The sequence below is a fragment of the Gekko japonicus genome, unplaced genomic scaffold, assembly GCF_001447785.1.
Source record: "Gekko japonicus isolate JY-2015 unplaced genomic scaffold, Gekko_japonicus_V1.1 scaffold795, whole genome shotgun sequence".
Taxonomy (NCBI): Eukaryota; Metazoa; Chordata; class Lepidosauria; order Squamata; family Gekkonidae; genus Gekko; species Gekko japonicus.
This window is the reverse complement of record NW_015171527.1, coordinates 288,200-305,749: the sequence shown is the minus strand read 5'-3', so window position 1 is coordinate 305,749 and position 17,550 is coordinate 288,200. Positions and strand designations below refer to the sequence as shown.

At 45.4% G+C, this 17,550-nt stretch overlaps 2 protein-coding genes across 2 annotated transcripts in view; one reads left to right on the top strand and one right to left on the bottom strand.

Moving 5' to 3' along the window:
* Window positions 1-1,031, top strand: part of GNLY (granulysin) — a 6,056-nt gene extending 5,025 nt beyond the window's left edge. The window contains exon 5 of the mRNA XM_015419510.1: window positions 925-1,031. Within this exon, the coding sequence (XP_015274996.1) occupies window positions 925-950 (26 nt within the window). The 3' untranslated portion in view covers window positions 951-1,031. The remainder of the gene's footprint in view (window positions 1-924) is intronic.
* A 2,015-nt stretch (window positions 1,032-3,046) lies between these two features.
* On the bottom strand, window positions 3,047-16,584 carry MYL7 (myosin light chain 7). The gene is made up of 7 exons (XM_015419509.1): window positions 16,519-16,584; window positions 12,140-12,250; window positions 9,777-9,852; window positions 8,071-8,175; window positions 5,833-5,911; window positions 4,817-4,865; window positions 3,047-3,233 (listed from the first exon to the last, which is right to left on the bottom strand). The coding sequence occupies exons 1-7, from the start codon at window positions 16,519-16,521 to the stop codon at window positions 3,132-3,134; spliced, it is 525 nt and encodes a 174-aa protein (XP_015274995.1). The 5' UTR covers window positions 16,522-16,584; the 3' UTR covers window positions 3,047-3,131.
* Window positions 16,585-17,550: the final 966 nt, after the last annotated feature.

Here is a 17,550-nt window from a genome sequence, read left to right as displayed (position 1 = left end):
TGCATGGCACCTCAAACTGTGTGCAGTTGTGGGGCCCAGTGGTATACCAAATGCCATTTGAAAGCATTGGAACAAAATCTCAGTATCAACATGTCAGATAGCAGGGATGAGCAGACCATAGACAGACATCCAGGAGTGGACCATTGGCCAAATTCAGTAGACCACCCAGCCAGAAGTCCAATGGGATTGCATCTGAGTAATCATAGGACATAATGGGTCAGCATCTGGGATAGACAAGGACAGTATCTTTTTCTTCACTATCTGAAAGGAAAGGAATTATTTATTTATTTATTTGTTAAATTTATATCCCGCCCTCCCCCGTAGGGCTCAGGGCGGCTTACATTATAGGGGAGGGGCTGAACAAAGGGACTGTAGCTCAGTGGAAGAGGCTCTGCTTTGCATGCAGAAGGTCCCAGGTTCAATCCCCAGCATCTCCATTAAAAAGGACCAGGCAGCAGGTGATGCGAAAGACCTCTGCCTGAGACCCTGGAGAGCTGCTGCCAGTCTTAGCAGACAATACTTTGATGGACCAATGGTTTGATTTAGTATGGGGCAGCTTCATATGTGTTCCTGTGATATTGATAGGAGGGAAAGTATTAACTTGTGATCAAGCACATTCTGGGAAGCAGGAATTTTCCCAAATCATGATCAAGTTGCTTTGCAGTATATTTGTGATCTCAGTAGCTGCTGCCTTCCTGAGCATAGATTATTGTGCTCTTCTCAGAGAGAGACGGTGCTGAAAACCCCGTGTAGTCAGGATTGCAGATACAGCCAAAGAACTAAGGTGCTAAATAGATTCTGTCCTGTTGAATTTGATTTGAGCTTTTCTTACACGTGTTGCTGAATTTTGAATCGGGCATCTATATATGTCAGTACCTTTCCCTGTTACCTGGCCTGACGCTATGCGGTTGTTTTCCGCATCAGGTTCCACTTCTTACAATGCTGCATAGTGATCCCGGAGAGCAGGACAGAGGATTTCAGATGCTTGAAGACCATTCTGCTGTAAGGCTTTGACCAGTTGCTTGCCTGTGATGCCCTTTTTTGCCTTTTGGTGTTGCACCAAATAAAAATGCATTGATCAATCTGTCTTACTTATTTTGTGTAAAACATGCGTGCACTCTAGGAAAGGACACAGATATGCACACTACAAAACTCATAGTTCCGGAACTATCAGACTCCAGTCTCCTGGGCTCACTGGGCTCCAGTTGAACATCTTATGATTTCCTTTGCCTTTCTACTTTCACCCCATCAGACAAAATGCACATACGTATTATTGCAAGACTGGTGCCTTATCAGTGCGAATATAGACAGTGATCTGATTGTTCCGCTCTGGGCCAGTGTCTGTGAAGAAAAAGTATTTTTGAGTCCAGTAGAGACAGAGCCATACAGCAGCAGACTTGGGATTTAGGATCATTCTGGGGAACTGTCGGGATGGTGGATTTGCTCCCTATTTGAGTGCCTCTTCGTCTCCAGTTGTGATCTACTAGTATGCTTGTTAGTACAAACATTAATTTCTCATTAATTTCTCTCCTTCCAAAGGAGCCAACCCAGTTCTAACACCTACCCCTGGAACAGTTAGATTGGAGTCCAGCAGCACCTTAGAAACCAACAAGATTTTGGGGTTATAAGCTTTTGAGAGTCAAAGCTCCATTCGTCAGATGCTTCATCAGGAAGCTTTAATTCCTGAAAGCTCATACCCTGAAAATCTTGTTAGTCTCTAAGGTGCTATACTGGACTCAAATCTAGCTGTCCTATTGCAGACTAACACAGCTCCCCTCTGAAACTGCCCCTGGAAGTTCTTTCTATAACAATATAAATGAGTATGTGCCTCTTTTATTTATTTTTAAAGGCAGGTAGCTCACTTGACAGAAAGGACAAAATTGATGGTTGGTCTAGCCTCTTGGTATGTACATTTGTCATGCAAGTTGTGATGGAGGATATGAGCTGGGCTTATATCACACTGGCAGAATTTGCAATGAGAGATCTTTAAATGGCATGTCTGTAAGCTTTCTGTGTGGCTGTTTCTCATGCCTGCATAAAGGTTATGATCCCTACCCCAGTCCTTCCCCAGAACTACAGTTCCCACACACTGTGGTTCCTTCAGCATTGTATGAGCACAGGTTCCTCCTGGATTCAGCTTAATCCTCACACTGTGCTTTAGTCAATCAGCTGCCCCTAATAAACATATCTAATTCCCATTGATGGCCCCACCATGTGGATCAAAACATCTGCACAATGGGCCTACCGAAGTTGAGTGAGGGTAGATGTTTCTGAAAACCTGGGAGAACCCTCAGTTTTATAAACAGTTACATTAAAAATGCAGGGAGGAAAAAGAATAAAAAATTTAAAAGTGCCAATATCTTGCATGACTACCTCATGAGAACTTGGCAGTTATTTTAGATTGCCTAGGCAACAACATCGTCAATCTGATGTTGTCTCTGGTTGCCTAAAGAACCTAAAATGGCTGCCAAGGTCTTGTGAGATTTCAACAGTTTCATTTTTAAACTGAAGGAGAAAAATCAGAATGGAACAGAGTGACAGAAGGAAAATAGGGCACAGACAGGGAAGATGGGGGCCTCAGGGGGGAAGGACATTTCCCTCCTCTGTGAGTCCTCATGGATTCTCCACTTTTATGTATGTATGTATGCATGTATGTATGTATGTATGTATGCATGCATGCATGTGTCTGTCTGTCTGTCTGTCTATCTATCATCATCTATCTATCCTTTCTTAAGTGCCGTATGTATGTGTATTTATTTTGTCATTCATTTGTTGCCTTACTAATTAAAAAGGACATCTTTGTAGAGGTTCAAGGGGGCATGGATTCTAGCCAATCAGTGCTGCCCACAGTCAACTTCTGCTGCAAACCTGCAGAACCATTTTGTTTAAGGATCTTGACTCTGGATAGAAAAGGAACAAGGAGATAAAAAACAGTGAAAGCCTTTCCATATCTGCACTGTTGTAAAATTGTTACAACCATCTTTACCCATACATTTCCTTTCATCTTGTGCTCATAACTAGAGGCTCATTCTCTCTTCATTGGGGCTTTTATTGCAGAAGACTTAGCAATGTACTGCACTGACTACCCTGGTAGTCACCGCATCCTGTGAATTTTTGCCCGTGTTCTTCTCTCAGTCTTCCTTCTCATCACCATGTGTGATGATATAACATAGAGATTTGTAATCAATGTTCCCAGCCACGTCAATGGGGGCTACAGCAAACATTTCCTCCACCTAGAGAGAAAGAAATACAGGAAGAGGGTAACAATATGCAGTCACCCATAACTGATCATAGGGTTGCCAATGTTCACATAGGACCCGAAGTTCTCCAGGAAGTAGAACTGCTCTTCAGGCTACAGAGATCTGTTCCCCTGGAGAAAATGGCAGCTTAGGGGGGTGGAATCTATAGCACCACACACCCCTGCTGAGCTCCCTCCCCCCTCAAAACTCCACCTTCTCCAGGCTCCACCCCTAAATCTGCAGGCATTTCCCACCCAAGAGTTGCCAACAGGGCCGGCCTGAGGGTTTTTTGCGCCCTAGGCGGGGCTACCTTCTGGTGCCCCCTCATGCGTGCCCACCAATTACGGGGTTGCCAACCTCCAGGCAGGAAACCACTGTGATAAAATGACAAAGACACATTTAATAAATTCTGTAGACATTTTGCAGTAAAGCAGAGTCCAACTTATTCATTTTCTCAACAGAGCCCAACTTATTCCTTTTCTCTTTTCTCGATGAGTACACCGGTTTTTACACTCATTTCAGCTATCTTCCTCATGAGTAATCTTATAAAGTTGGAAGATGGACTCTGTTGAGAAAATGAATAAGTTGGACTCTGCTTTACTGCAAAATGTCTACAGAATTTATTAAATGTGTCTTTGTCATTTTATCACAGTGGTTTCTTGTTTTGTTGGCATGTATCTGCACACTGTGACCCCTTATTATATCTTTTTTAACCTCCAGGCAGGGCCTGGAGAGAAGGAAGTCACCTTCCTCATGCCCCCTCGCCTTCCTCACCCCTCCCCCACAAAAGAAGCTAAAACCTCCGGGGGCGAAAAGACTGGACTGGACGCCAGGTGAGAAGAGGCCGGAAGGGGCCCGACCACCTTGACACGCCACCCTGTCAATCTGGGGAGAGCTTCACCCCCCAAATCCGAGGCAGGCTCGACCCCCTCGGTGCTGCTTACTGGCCTCAGCAGCTGGCAAACGAGGACAGTGGACTGGATCGAGCGGGCCGCCCCTCTGCAGCCACGCCCGGCTCGCCCGCTGGAGCCAGGCCGGTGCCGCGGAGGAAGGCAGGAAGGCAGGAAGGGAGCTGACGACTGGGCGCTCCTCGTGGCGGGGACAAGCCATTTGCACCCTTTGCCATGACCACGGGCAGGCTGGCTGGCTGGCTGGCTGGTGGGGGTGGGGTGGGGTAGGCGCTCCTGGCTGCTGGGCGCCGCCGCCCCCGTCCTTGCCCCTGCCACGGCAGCAGCAACGCCAGCAGGAGGGAAGCTGGTGGTGAGCCCGGAGGGAAGTGGAGGCGCGGCTGAGGGAGGTGGGTGGCCAGGCGGAGGAGGAGGCCATAGGCTTTTGGCGGGGGTTGGGGGGCTTTGGCAGGGCGGCGGGTCCAGTTTGGTGCCCTAAGGGCTAGCCTGCGCTCTAGGCGAATGCCTAGTTCGCTTAGCGGGTAAGCCGGCCCTGGTTGGCAACCCTGTTTAAAGTTGACATTTTAAGAGGCTTGCAAAAGGAGGATTCCAGTTGTCAGGGAATGGGGATTTTTAGAGGGAATGCAAGGGAAATTCTGGTTATTGGTTCCCCAAGAATGGTTACCTCACCTCCTCAGGAGAGAACTTGTCCGCCTGTGTTAGCAGGAGTTGTTTAAACCTGGAAACCAAATTAGAGTTTAGAATTCACCCAAATTTAAGATTTGTCTTTACTAGACAAACCTGAGTTTCTGTATTCCAGTTGTCCTTCTTTATCAGGGACAAAGCCTCTTTTCTGGTCCCTTTCCCAGACAGATCACTGTGTCAGATTTGTTCCTATTTTAGCTTTTGGGGACGTCTTGTTAAAATGTTGTCACTGTGAGTTCATACAATTGTCATTCCGCCCCCTACTTGAGTTCTCTAGAAGTTAAATCTCTGAGTGGGTACATGGATGCATCTTGTCTTTCGTGTGCATGTTGGCAGATTTGTGCTCATGCACACTAAGGCACCGTGCAATGCCATTTTACGCTCTTCAGCTTCTGAAATATATTTTGAATGATGCCTTAGCATTCAATATATTGCAGGACCATTGCATTTTTTCTGGGTAGTTTTTCAACCAAAAGAAAATACACAGCCTTGGTTTTTAAATCTGTAGAACACAGACTATTATTGAGGAGTAAATGAATACAGCTGAATGTGGAAGAACCTTGACCATGCAATAGCAAGGAGGTGATGGAGATGTCAGAATTACTCTTGGTTGAGAAGGGGGACCAGAGAACTTTGTTCCTGATTTAATCTTTGAAGTATGAACAGGCATGGAAGTAGGCTCACCAACCTCCAGGTGGCACCTGGAGATCTCCCACGATTACTATTGCTCTCCAGAGGGCCAAGATCAGTTCCACTGGAGAAAATGGCTGCCTTGGACTCTATGGCATCATACCCTTCCGAGGTCTCTCCCTTCCCCAAACCCCACCCTTCCCATCCTTCACCACCTAATCTCCAGGTATTTCCCAACCTGGAGCTGGCAACACTAAAATCTCCAGTGATTAAGGAAAGAAATATAGTTTGTGCGGGGTGTGTCGGGGTGTGTGTGTGTGTGTCAGAGCCCAACTGGCTGTCCTAAGGAAGGAGATAGCATTTGTGCTTACTCTTCTTTGTTGACATAACCTGATCCATTGGGGTCAAAGAGCTTGAAGGCAGCAAGGATTGATTCTTCTGGGTCAGTTCCTGTGGAGGAGAAGAGAAAGATTGTTCAGGATGCACTCTCAAACCTTGCCAAGTAACAGAGACCTCTTCTCATCAGGGAATCAGGCTGCCACAGTTGGCTCAGGATGTGGTTTTGAGCCCAAGGTGGGGAGAAACTGTGACTGATGCTGAAGGTCCCCAGGGCAGGCAGATCCCCTACCTTCCAACATTTCAGCACTGAAAAAAAGACGTTTGTAACAATTCCACTATCAGGGCTCTTTTTGTAGAAAAAGCCCAGCAGGAACTCATTAGCATAATAGGCCACACCCAACAGCAGAAACTAATTATCATATTAGGCCACACCCCTGACAGCACAGCTCATTAGCGCATTAGGCCGCACCCCCATGTTACCAGAAGTGGGGTTATCCAGCCACACCCACCTTTTGCTTCTTATTCTGTTTACTTTGTTTGTTGTCAAAACCCAGGGCTTTTTTGTAGCAGGAACTCCTTTGCATGTTAGGCCACACACCCCTAATGTAGCCAATCCTAATGAGTTTCTGCTGTTGGGTGTGGCCTATTATGCTAATGAGTTCCTGCTGGGCGTGGCCAACTTGGGAGCCAGCCGGAACTCCGGTGTCCTGTACTAGTTAGAGTGTTGTTGGACTGGCAGGGTTGCTGAGCTCCATGTAGGGGCTGGGGATCTCCCAGAATTACGACCAATCTCCAGCCTACAAATATCACTTCTCAAGGAGAAAATGACTGCTTTGGAGGGTGGACTCTATTGCATTATGCCCTGCTGAGGTTCCTCCCTACCCTGCCCAAATCTCAGGGAGTTTCCCAACCCAAAATTGGCAACCTTAGTCACTGAGTGATCTGAGGCCTGCCAATCTCTATCAGCCTGACTTACCTCACAGAGTCATTGTGAGGATAAAATGGAGGAGAGGAGAACATTGTAACTTGCTTTGTGTCCCCACTGGGGAGGAAAGTGGGGTATAAATAGCTAAATAGATAAACAAAAACTGTTTCTCCTCTTCTGCTATGTGCTGTTGAAAGCTGCTCACCTAGGGTTGCCAAGTAAAAAACTTACCAAAGCGGGGGACTCCCGGTCGGCGTCTGGAGTTTTCCCTCGGATGACCGTGGCCCCGCCCCCAGCGTGCCCGGCATACCCGCGTCACTTCCGGGTGATGTGCACGTGGGGGTGGAGTTCCCCTCAGGGCCCGATCTGCCGGCGGCAGGGAACGGGCCCCTGGGGCGGGGGTTTCCCCGCCCCCCGGGGGGACTTGGCAAGCCTATGCTCACCATGTGTTCTCTGTCGTATGTGTTCATTCTACAATGACTTGTCTTGAATTTTTAAAAATCAGAAGGGTTGTAAAGTACTGGGTTCACACATGGAGACTTGGACTACGACATGCTAACTAGATGTGTTTATTGTACTTCACAACAAGAGAACACTCACAGCCCGGCAAGGCCCAACAAGGGTGAAAGTTCTGGCCAAAGTAGTAAACTATATTTCCCCTGTGATATGTTGCCAACAGTCTAGAACATGCCACAGCAGCCGCAGCATGAAATGGCAGGTTGTATATTGTGTTTAAGTGTTCAGGCATTTACATCAGGGGTGTCGAACTCATTTGTTATGAGGGCTGGATCTGATATAAATGAGACCGTGTTGGGCCGGGCCATGTATGGCGGGTAGCGGAGATATAAACTTTATAAAGGACACAAACACAAAGGTTTTTTTTACTTAAAATAAAATCATGCTTAAAACATTAGCACTCTTGCAATATTTTGTTTATTTAACAGTGTCTGATAACGGATACCTCTTGCTCTGAATTATTGCATCAAAATGTCTGTGCTGTTGCAATCTTGAGTATGCTGTTCAAGTGTGTATTTGTAAGCTGCAAACCTACGATGACGCAGCAGCAGCAGAACTGGAAGAAGCAGCAGAAGACAGCCAGTTCTACTGTGGGCCTGATAGAAGCCCTCTGGGGGCCTCACCCGGCCCCCGGGCTGCATGTTTGACACCCCTGATTTACATGTTTGTACACTAGATGAGATGTAGTCATCTACCCACTCAGAGAGTTAACTGCTAGAGGCACTAGGGTTCTGACCTGTGAGGAATGATGGCAGCAGGAAACCATACAATGATTTCCTGTGGACTGGACTCTGTCTTGGCAAGGCCCGGGTAGCACTCACTAACTCACCATTCAGTTTCTCTCCAAAGAGGGTTAGAAAGACTGTGAAATTAACTGGCCCTTTCCCTTCCTTCAGCATCTCCTCCAGCTCCTCATCCTTCACATTCATTTTCCCTGTGGAGAAAGCAGGCATTCAGTAAAAACTCCTTTTCCAAATGGGTGAAGCCTTTTATATTTCCTGTCATGTACGATATATTATTACTTCCTGTCATGTACAGTAAGTATAATTCGTCTTGTGACAAATGGATTACAATCTATATCAAAAAATGGAGTTCTGCCACAAAACAAGAGGTTGTAGCAAGACTATTAGCAAATATTGATCCAAATGTGACTCTGACAGTTGCAGACTTTTTGTCTGTGGCATTTAATGGCTTGTGAAATCTGAAATTTTCTCGCCATCTTGGAATGAACTGAATTTTGCTGATATATGCACTGTATATTTTACTGTAGGATTTTAACTTTTAGTTATTTATTGTATGTTCCTTTCTGTTGTAAGCCGCCCTGAGCCCTGCTTGCAGGGAAGGACGGCCTAAAAATTAAATCAAATAAATAAATAAAATAATAAACAAACAAGGTTGTTGTGAGGATAAAATGAAGGGGAGGAGAATGACGTAAGCCACTTTGGGTCCCCAGTGGGGAGAAAGGTTAGATAAGTAAGTAAGTAAGTGCATCCAGCTTAGCTGGGACCAGAATCCGTACTTGAACCTGGAAATCTGCCCCGTACATAGGAAACCCTAACTAGGCCTGTGTATGGCCTGGGTGACTCCATCTTTGTTACATGCTGATGCTTAGTTGACTTGAATCTCGTGAGAAAATGTTGATTGGCTGCTCCCAAGAGAGTTCTCTTTCTCTCTCATGCTTGTTAGCAGTGCTTATCTTCAAAGTCTGTGGTTTCTTCCTCCACTGCAAGCCAGGTGCAAGTCGGCCTGGCTCATCCAAGTGTTTGGGATAGCTTAATCATTCTTTGACTCATAGCCAGCATTTAGGGTATAAGACGTGTAGTTTTAGTCATGCTTCTAGTCTCGAGGTCTGGCTACGTTTCGCTGTTGTGTGTGTGCACGCTCAGCCTGCATTTTCTGTAACTTTGATGCATTATTAAAGATCTTCTTGTAGGTAAACCCAGATCTCTCATATAATTTATTTGGGAATTTCTGATAACCTATGGAGCCATGGGAGAACCATGAGCAAACCTTTCCAATGTTGTGAAGGGGGAAATATCTGTGCAGGATCCCCTGTTCAGATTGGGGCCACAATGCAGAAGAGAAAGGTTTAACCCTTTCCTACCACTATGGGTTTACCAAATGAAGATCCCCCTTCCTGCACTATTATTAGCCCTGAAAAGGAAAAAATATATATACACAAACAATGGTAAGATATCTGTTCTCTTCCAATAATAACAGTCAGTGAGGAGAGTGGGGTACAAATCAAATGAATAAATAAATAAATGTGGATATAAAATATTTAAATTCCTTCTCTTCCCAGTTTCCACAGCCTGAATATGAATTAGTGTCCTGCATAGATCTGTTTGACTTAAAAACCCTGGGAAGATCTGTTCATGGCTCTCCCAGTGTTTTAATTTAGTTAGACCCTGAATATTCCATACCATGTCCTTCAGACCCAACCCTGTTTTCTCCCTGTAGCAGCTAATGATGTGATGATGAAGAAACCTCTGAATTCATACAGAATGCCATTTCCTAACAACTGGACTCACTCACCGAGTTGGCCATAGGTCTCTTTCAAGTCTGATTTGCTGATAATGCCGTCACGGTTCTGATCAATGCAACTGAATGCCTTGGGGAAAGATAAACGTATTCTTTGGAGTTCCGTTCCTTTGCATGATAATGATAGAGATGCACATACACATATATACAAACACAAATATATCCCCATCCTACCCACCCCAGGAATCCATATCTCCTACCAATATATTATGTCCCCACAGGAGAGGGAAAGAAGTTGTTCTATGTCATAACTCTATTCCTTGACTTCCAAATAGGAATGTTTTTACAGCTTCCAGAGGTTGTCCTACTATAGCTATCCTAGTTCCAGTCCCCCCGCCAAAAACACACATATACACTTTACTCTGATCATTTTGAAAAGAACACAGTCAAGCCATCTGGAAGGATTGGTGCACATTGTCCTACTCTGGAAAAGTCCCACCCACATGAACACCATTTCCTTGTGGTCGGTACGTTGTGGGTGCCATTTTCACAGTTTTTTTTCTTTGCCATGCCAGCAGACAGGTTTTTGAGGGCTTTTAAAATCAACAATTGCAATACTGCTGTACTGTCTGTTGCTGCTATTGTAATACTGTCAAGCCTGTTATTAATTCTAGTCCAGTAATTTCCTGTTGGAGTCTCCCTTTGAAGTTCCTTTGTTGAAGAATATTTTCTTTCAGGCCAGCAAACTGAAATGTTTTCCAAAATGTTTCTGAATGATACTATTTTATCAGCCTCAATGACACCATTATTTGCAGAATACCCTTTACCACATTGGACTGTAAGTTTTTTTCTTAGTCCCAAAAGTATTTTGAGTATCCCCACCCCCAGGCCCCCAAATACCTTGGATCACAAAACTGTATGTGCTTGTGGGGAGGGGGGAATTTTGACTTACATGTGCAACCCAGTTTTGCTTCTCTCCTGTCTAACCTTCCTCCATGGGTTGCAGAGGGGCAAAAAGAACTTACCTTTGTGATGCTGCATGCACATTAGCACACTTGCACAACACCCACTTGTGCTATGGATTCTTGGGATGCTAACATTACAAGCACAATAGCCAAGGGCCCATTTTAAAAAGATGTTAGGTCATGCAACATCGCACGGTTAAGGTCTTCAGGCCCACTGGTGGTGGTGTATTTAAGTCCTGTCTAAGGACAAATTCCAATAGCTCTTTTTATGTGGTAATGTCACCACATGTCTTTCCTTCACCACAGGTCATTCCGCAACTTGTGCTGCTGAAAGCTAGAGCTTCTGGGACATTACACAGAGCATCCAGGCTGGCGGACAGAAATAATTCTTCACTCAACAAGTAATTAAATTTTGACATTCACTACCAGTGTGAATGTAGTGGTGGCCGCTACGTAGATGGCTTTAAAAGGGAATTAGATAGACCCATGGAAGATTAGTCCATCAATGGATACTAGCCATGATGACTAAAGGGAACTTCTGCACCCAGGTACAGTAAATATCTGAGCCAGAGTATGTTGTAGTGCTTAGAGTGTTGAGCTAGGATCTGAAAGACCAGATTCAAATCCCCATTCTGGCATGGAAGCTTGCTGTGTGACCAAGGGCCAGTCATACACTTTCATCCTAACCAACCTCATAGGGTTGTTGTACACACACACACACACACACACACACACAAGTACTGGGAGGCAACATCAGGTGATGCTTTGGCCTCTAAGCCCTGTTTGTGGAACCTCCAGGGCATCCTGGTTGGCCACTGTGATAGAGGATGCTGGATTTGATGAACCACTGGCCTGATCCAGCATGACACCTCATACGTTCTTATTAAGGTTGACAGATCCCTCGTGGCAACCGGCAAGGGATGGGGAGAACTTACCAAGAGTGGGAGGGGGACCCAGCCAACTTTGCAGTGCCATGTCTACATCACTTCCGACGTGACCCGGAAGTGATGTCATCATGCAGCAATGTAGGGACGATGCTTTAGTTTTCAGGCAAAAACTACAGTAAATTTGGCCTCTACCATAGAGTTATTGCTCAAATACCAGAGTGTCACCCTGACAGCACTGATGTGATGAGATCACTTCCAGGTCATGCTAGAAGTGACATAGACACATTGTTGGAATGTCAACTGGGCCTCGCTCTTTTTCCAGGTAAATCCCCCCTGCCAGCCCCCCCTGATTGGCGGCGGGACAGTGGGACCTGGCAGTGGAGGACCTCTGCCTCCACTGGGGGGTCTGGCTTCTATTACCTTTCATTTTAGAAATAACCTACTGGTAAATGACCCCCCTAAGAATCCACCTTTGTCAAAGCCTCTCATTGGATGCATTCTGAATTAATTTCCTCCGCGTTCTGCTTAAAACTGGAGAACAGGCCTCGGCCTACGACTCCCTCACCTCCTTGAACTCCTGGATCTGTGACTGCTCAAACATGGAGAAGACATTGGAAGAGCCCCGCTGCTGACGCTTTGCAGCTGCTTTGCTTCGAGTCCCAGCTTTTCTGCTGGCCTAGGGGAGAAAAGTCACTGATTAAGGCATTGGAGATTCTGTTGTCCTGAATCCTAGCCAGTCAACATGAAAGGGATCTTGGCGTTGTAACTCAAAAGATGCATCCCTTATCTTGGAGTGAGCAACTCAGCATGCCTGGACATTGGAGGGCGCTACATCAGTCTAAGCGTGTCTAGGTGTCATCTCCTTGAATGGGATGCCTCTCTTTGTCTTAACCTGGGAGCTGCCCTCTGACCCCCTCCTCTCTCTCCTTTTGTCCTCCTTCCATAGAGACACACATCTCTGCAGGACTCCTGTAGATACATTGCCCTCATATTCCCATACACATGATGCTGGACAAGCGGGCCGTTTGTGATAGGGAGAGTACTCTTGATTAGGCTTCTTTCTCTTCTTTTGACTGCAACTTGAATGTGAATGGGATGTACTTGAATAAATGTAAGTTATTACCTTCTGTGATGTACTTCTTGGGAGATTTATTTATTGCACTCAGTATCATGCTTCTATGACTGGGCAAAACTCTGCTATATTAACCAGTTATTCCAATACCTTAAACATATGCTTTGGTAGCATCCAGTTATTCAGTTTTTCTGGAAAGAAGTTATTACTCAAATCCAGGGGTCATTGGGGGGGGGGGATGCGGGGGGACGCCATCCCCCCGGGTGAGGTGCGGGAGGGCGGGGCCTGGAGCTCCCTGCTGGTGCCTGCTGGAGGTCGCCGCCGGCTGTGGGGAGGACACACTTCCGGTGATGTCAGGGGGTGTGGCATATGCTAATGAGTTATGCTAATGAGTCCCCCTAGCTCTTTTTCTACGAAATGACCCCTGCTCAAATCAATTTCGTGTTATAACAAGAAGTGATTTTTGAGGATGGTTATGTACTTTCAACGATCTGCCCGTCTCTTGGAGGCTAACCAATGATCAACAAAAATGGACCCTCTATGTTTTCTTAAAAGACATATTTCTGCATTGGAAAGATAAAAGCGCATCTCCGGTAAATCAATGGACTGAAGACGTTAGAACTCCATCAATATTTGAACGCACAGCATATAGACGACAATTGTGTATGGACTTATTTTTAGATATTTGGAAACTGTTTACAGAATCTTATGTGTAGATACACTGCCACTGTTGTTACATATTTTTGTTATATATTTTTTTCATTTTTTAAACTTTATTTAGTTGTTGGATTTTAAGTATTTTCCCTTGTTCTTTTTTCTTTTCTTTTTTTAAAGAAAGGGGTTTTTAAAAAAAAGAAAAAAAGAGAGATCTTGTCATCCCATGGGGGAGGCTTACCATGAGCTGGCACAAAGAAATAGAGTCTAAAAGGCCTTTTCTAATCTAGACGGAACCCAAATAAATGCTACCGAGATAAAGCAGAATAGCCTTTTCTCCCTCTCAAAATAATTTGAACTTGGAAATACCCTACGGTGGCCCTGGTCACACTGGGGGGAAAGGCATGGTCAAAGTGCGTTTTTTTTTTGAGTCGCATCAAAAGAGAAATGCGGTGGCGGGATCAGACAGATCCCCCCAGCTGCTGTGCAGGTCCTCCCCGGCATGATCAGATGCCAGGAGGAAGCCACGGACCGGAGAGCGAGGCAAGCCCACTGCGCATGCGTGTGCATGCGCAGTTCGGCAGGACCTCGCATGCTGCGGGAGAGACAGGTGCACCGGTGATCAGACGGCCGTCCCTGCAGCAGATTTTCCAGTAAGTACTAGTGTTTTCTAGGGTTTTTTTCAATCCGCAACCTCGGCCGGAAGAGATGGATCAGGGACGGGTGCACGCCACTTCCCAGATGTTGCGGTGTGATCGTGCCTGCTTGATGCGCCCCCAATCCGTCCCTCTTGCGGATGAAAGCCTCCCGTGTGACCAGGGCCGGTTTTATTTGGGCATTTTTACTCTGCTTTCCCTCATTCCAAAGGAGGCCCAATGATGTTGATAAGCAGTAAATCTGGGACAGACAAAACAAAATATTTCATCTCTTGATGAAGTTTACGGAACTCATTCCCACAAGGTAAAGTGGTAGTGCCTGGCTTAGACAGCTTTTAAAAGACAATAGCCAGATTTGTGGAGGAAGGGTCTGTGGAGATAATCAGATCCTTCCATTGAATTGGACTGGTTATTCATAAATTATATCTGAATAGTAATGAACTATCAGAGCAATCTTAAGCATAAGTAAGTCCTGTTTTATTCCATGAGGCTTACTCCCAAGAAAGTATGTATTTAGGATTGCTGCCTGTATCTAAATAGGCAAGTTTAACAAACGTAATCCAACTCTAGACTGAAACAGTAATAATTTCTTTATATAATGGTCTCTGTAGCCTATTGAGGAATAGATATTCAGCAGAACAGGTCAGTTGGTTGTTCATCTTGTACTAGTGCAGCTATTTAAACTATTGCTGCTTTATGTTTGGACTTCATTAATGTTAATATCATAAGAGCCAGTTTGGTGTAGTGGTTAAGTGCACGGACTCTAATCTGGGAGAACCGGGTTTGATTCCCCACTCCTCCACTTGCACCTGGCTGGATGACCTTGGGCAAGCCATAGTTCTGATAAGAGCTGTTCTTGAAAAAGAGCAGTTTCTGTCAAGAGCTCTCTCAGCCCCACCTACCTCACAGGGTATCTGTTGTGGGACGGGGAAGGGAAAAGGAGTTTGTAAGCCGCTCTGAGACACCTTTGTGTAGTGAAGGGCGGGGTATAAATCCAATCTCTTCTCTTCTTCTTTATAGTTTTCTCAGTTGATTAAAAATAATCCAGTAGTTTAAGAAATTAGTGTTCTAACTCTGCTGCATTTTTAAGATAACCCAATTTTCCATCACCAAAATACTATCCTGCTCAGAATCCTAAAATTATTTAATGCACGTAAGAGAAGTAGTGAAAGCCAACAACCCAAATGAATTTGTTGGAACACCCCTAAATACAGTTGATAGATGATCTCCATTACTGAATGAGAGCCAATGCGGTGTGGTGGTTAGAGCGTAAGACTAAATGTGGGAAGAACCTGGATCAAATTCCCACACAGCTATAAAGCTCACTGGGTGACCTTGGACCAGTCACTCTGTCTCTGCTTAACCTACCTCACAGGGTTGTTGTATGAATAAAACAGAGGAGTGGAAAGCCATGTAAAAATGTAACAGAGATGGATAGACAGATACACATTCATTTTGCATCAGCACCTTTACACATAATTTTTAAAAATCCCATACACTGAAATCTCAGAGCAGCTAGACACGCAGGGCAATCCTCAACAGAGTGGCACCCGTTTAAGTCCATTGAAATCAATGGGCTGAGACTGGTGTAACTGTTCAGGATTGCGCTTGCAGTCACATAGTGATTGTATTAGATCTGCGGCAGAGAGCCAGGAGAGAGAGGTAGATGAAGTCACTCTCACGCACCTGCTGCTGGAACGGCTGGGTTGTTACTTCTCCCTCTTTCCAGAGGAACTAAATGTTCTTCATATGTGGGAGGGTTTTTGCCTGTCTGTTTTTTGTTTCTGGGTATTTTTTTTTGTTTGTTCAATAGTACAACATTCTGTTTTTCAATCTGTTCTCCTTTCACCCCACCCATGTCTCTTCTCTCAGGTCCATTTATTTTGTGCTTGCTGTGTTAAGATTTCGAGAATTATTCCCCCCCTTTTGAAATGGAATTTGTGGCATTGTACAAAAGTAGTCAACTGCTTTGAGGACTCTGCTCAAAAAGCAGGATGCAAATCTAATCAATGATATGTAAATAAACAGTAGTATGTCACAGAGTATGTATTAATCAGGAAACATTTGGGAGGCGTGACATAGTGGGGACATCACACGACCTACGGGATTATCAGTTCCCTCAGAATCAAAGTACAAGATCAGGGTCACTTGAGTATGCTGATTTATTTTAATTGATGCTAGTTTTAAATGGAGTCGTTGTTTAGTGAAGGCAAAATGGACAGGAAGGAAAAAGGATGCAAGGAAACAACGCCAGAACAAGAACAAACTTTGGGCACTGTTTCTCCTGGATCTCCAAAGCTGTCTCCCGCGGATAAGAAGGACCCTTCCCTATCACCATCTGGTCCGAAATGTAGGACAATCTTTCCCCAATCCTTTCTTCCTTGCATGAAGATGGAACCATTGCTCTCTGCTGTAGAGAGAGACTAAACAGAGGGATCCATACATCCTATGCCTTTTTCACTGCCTTCCACTCTGTGGGAGACAGCCGTGGTTCAGTCTTCATGCAGGGTTGCCCAAAAGCCTGGAGGAAATTTGCAAAAGCAGAGGGGACTGGGTACTCACCATCTTGGAAGTCCTGTAGAACAAAGAAATTCTGGAAGGTGTCAACTGGAGGCTTGAGCTATATCCCTCGGCTTATCTCTCGGTGAGCTAAATCAGGAACGAGGCAGCAGGAGAGAGCCAAACTTGGCAGTCCTCGCTTTGATACCGTAAAGAGTGATAAAGGCCTGGGTGATAGTGCCACATTCCAGGTTTTGTACACGGGGGAAACTGCAGCTTCACTGAGCTGAACCATCCCTTCCAAACCTGATTGTCAGAATCAGAACTATTGGTTTTCTGCACTAACCAGGCCGGCAACTCAGGTGGGAATGAACTGCAAGGGGGTATTGCTTTCCTGTAAATATTTTTTGCTTCCTTCTCCACCATGCTTCATGGAAATAAAATACATACCAGCAGTCTGGTCCTATGCGCAGCTAAATCCTTTGAAGTCAATTGTCCTACTACATGCTCCTAACTGTGTATGGGAACTGTGATCCCCCCCCCCCCCACCAATGGCCCCAGTCCCATGAATGTTTGTTCCTATTCCTCTTCTTCTGGCTGTGCTGCCCCCCTGTCCTATTTAAAATGGCTCTCATCAGAAAGGAAACATCTGTTACCGTGACATATTATTAGGGTTGCCAGCTCTGGGTTGGGAAATACCTGGAGATTTCAGGGGGAGGGACTTCAATAGGATACAATCCCATTGAGTCCACCCTCCAAAGTAGCCATTTTCTCCAGGGGAACTGATCTTGGTAGTCTGGCGAGCCACTGTAAGAACAGGAGCTCTCCAGGTGCTGCCCCGAGGTTGGCAACCCTACAAGAAGAGATGTGGAATCATTTTTCTTTTTAACATCTCAGTTCCACTGAACTCCAGAGAATGCACATCAGAGCTCTGATATCTGTAGTATTTTTAATCCTCATCTGGCTATGCTAACGAGGAATATATGGCTGGGTAGAATTACCCAGGTGCGGTGGCTCAAAGTGGTTAAGACGCTGCAGGCTGTGGAAGGTCAGTAGTTCAGCAGTTCAAGGCCCGAGTTGCCGCATGACGGAGTG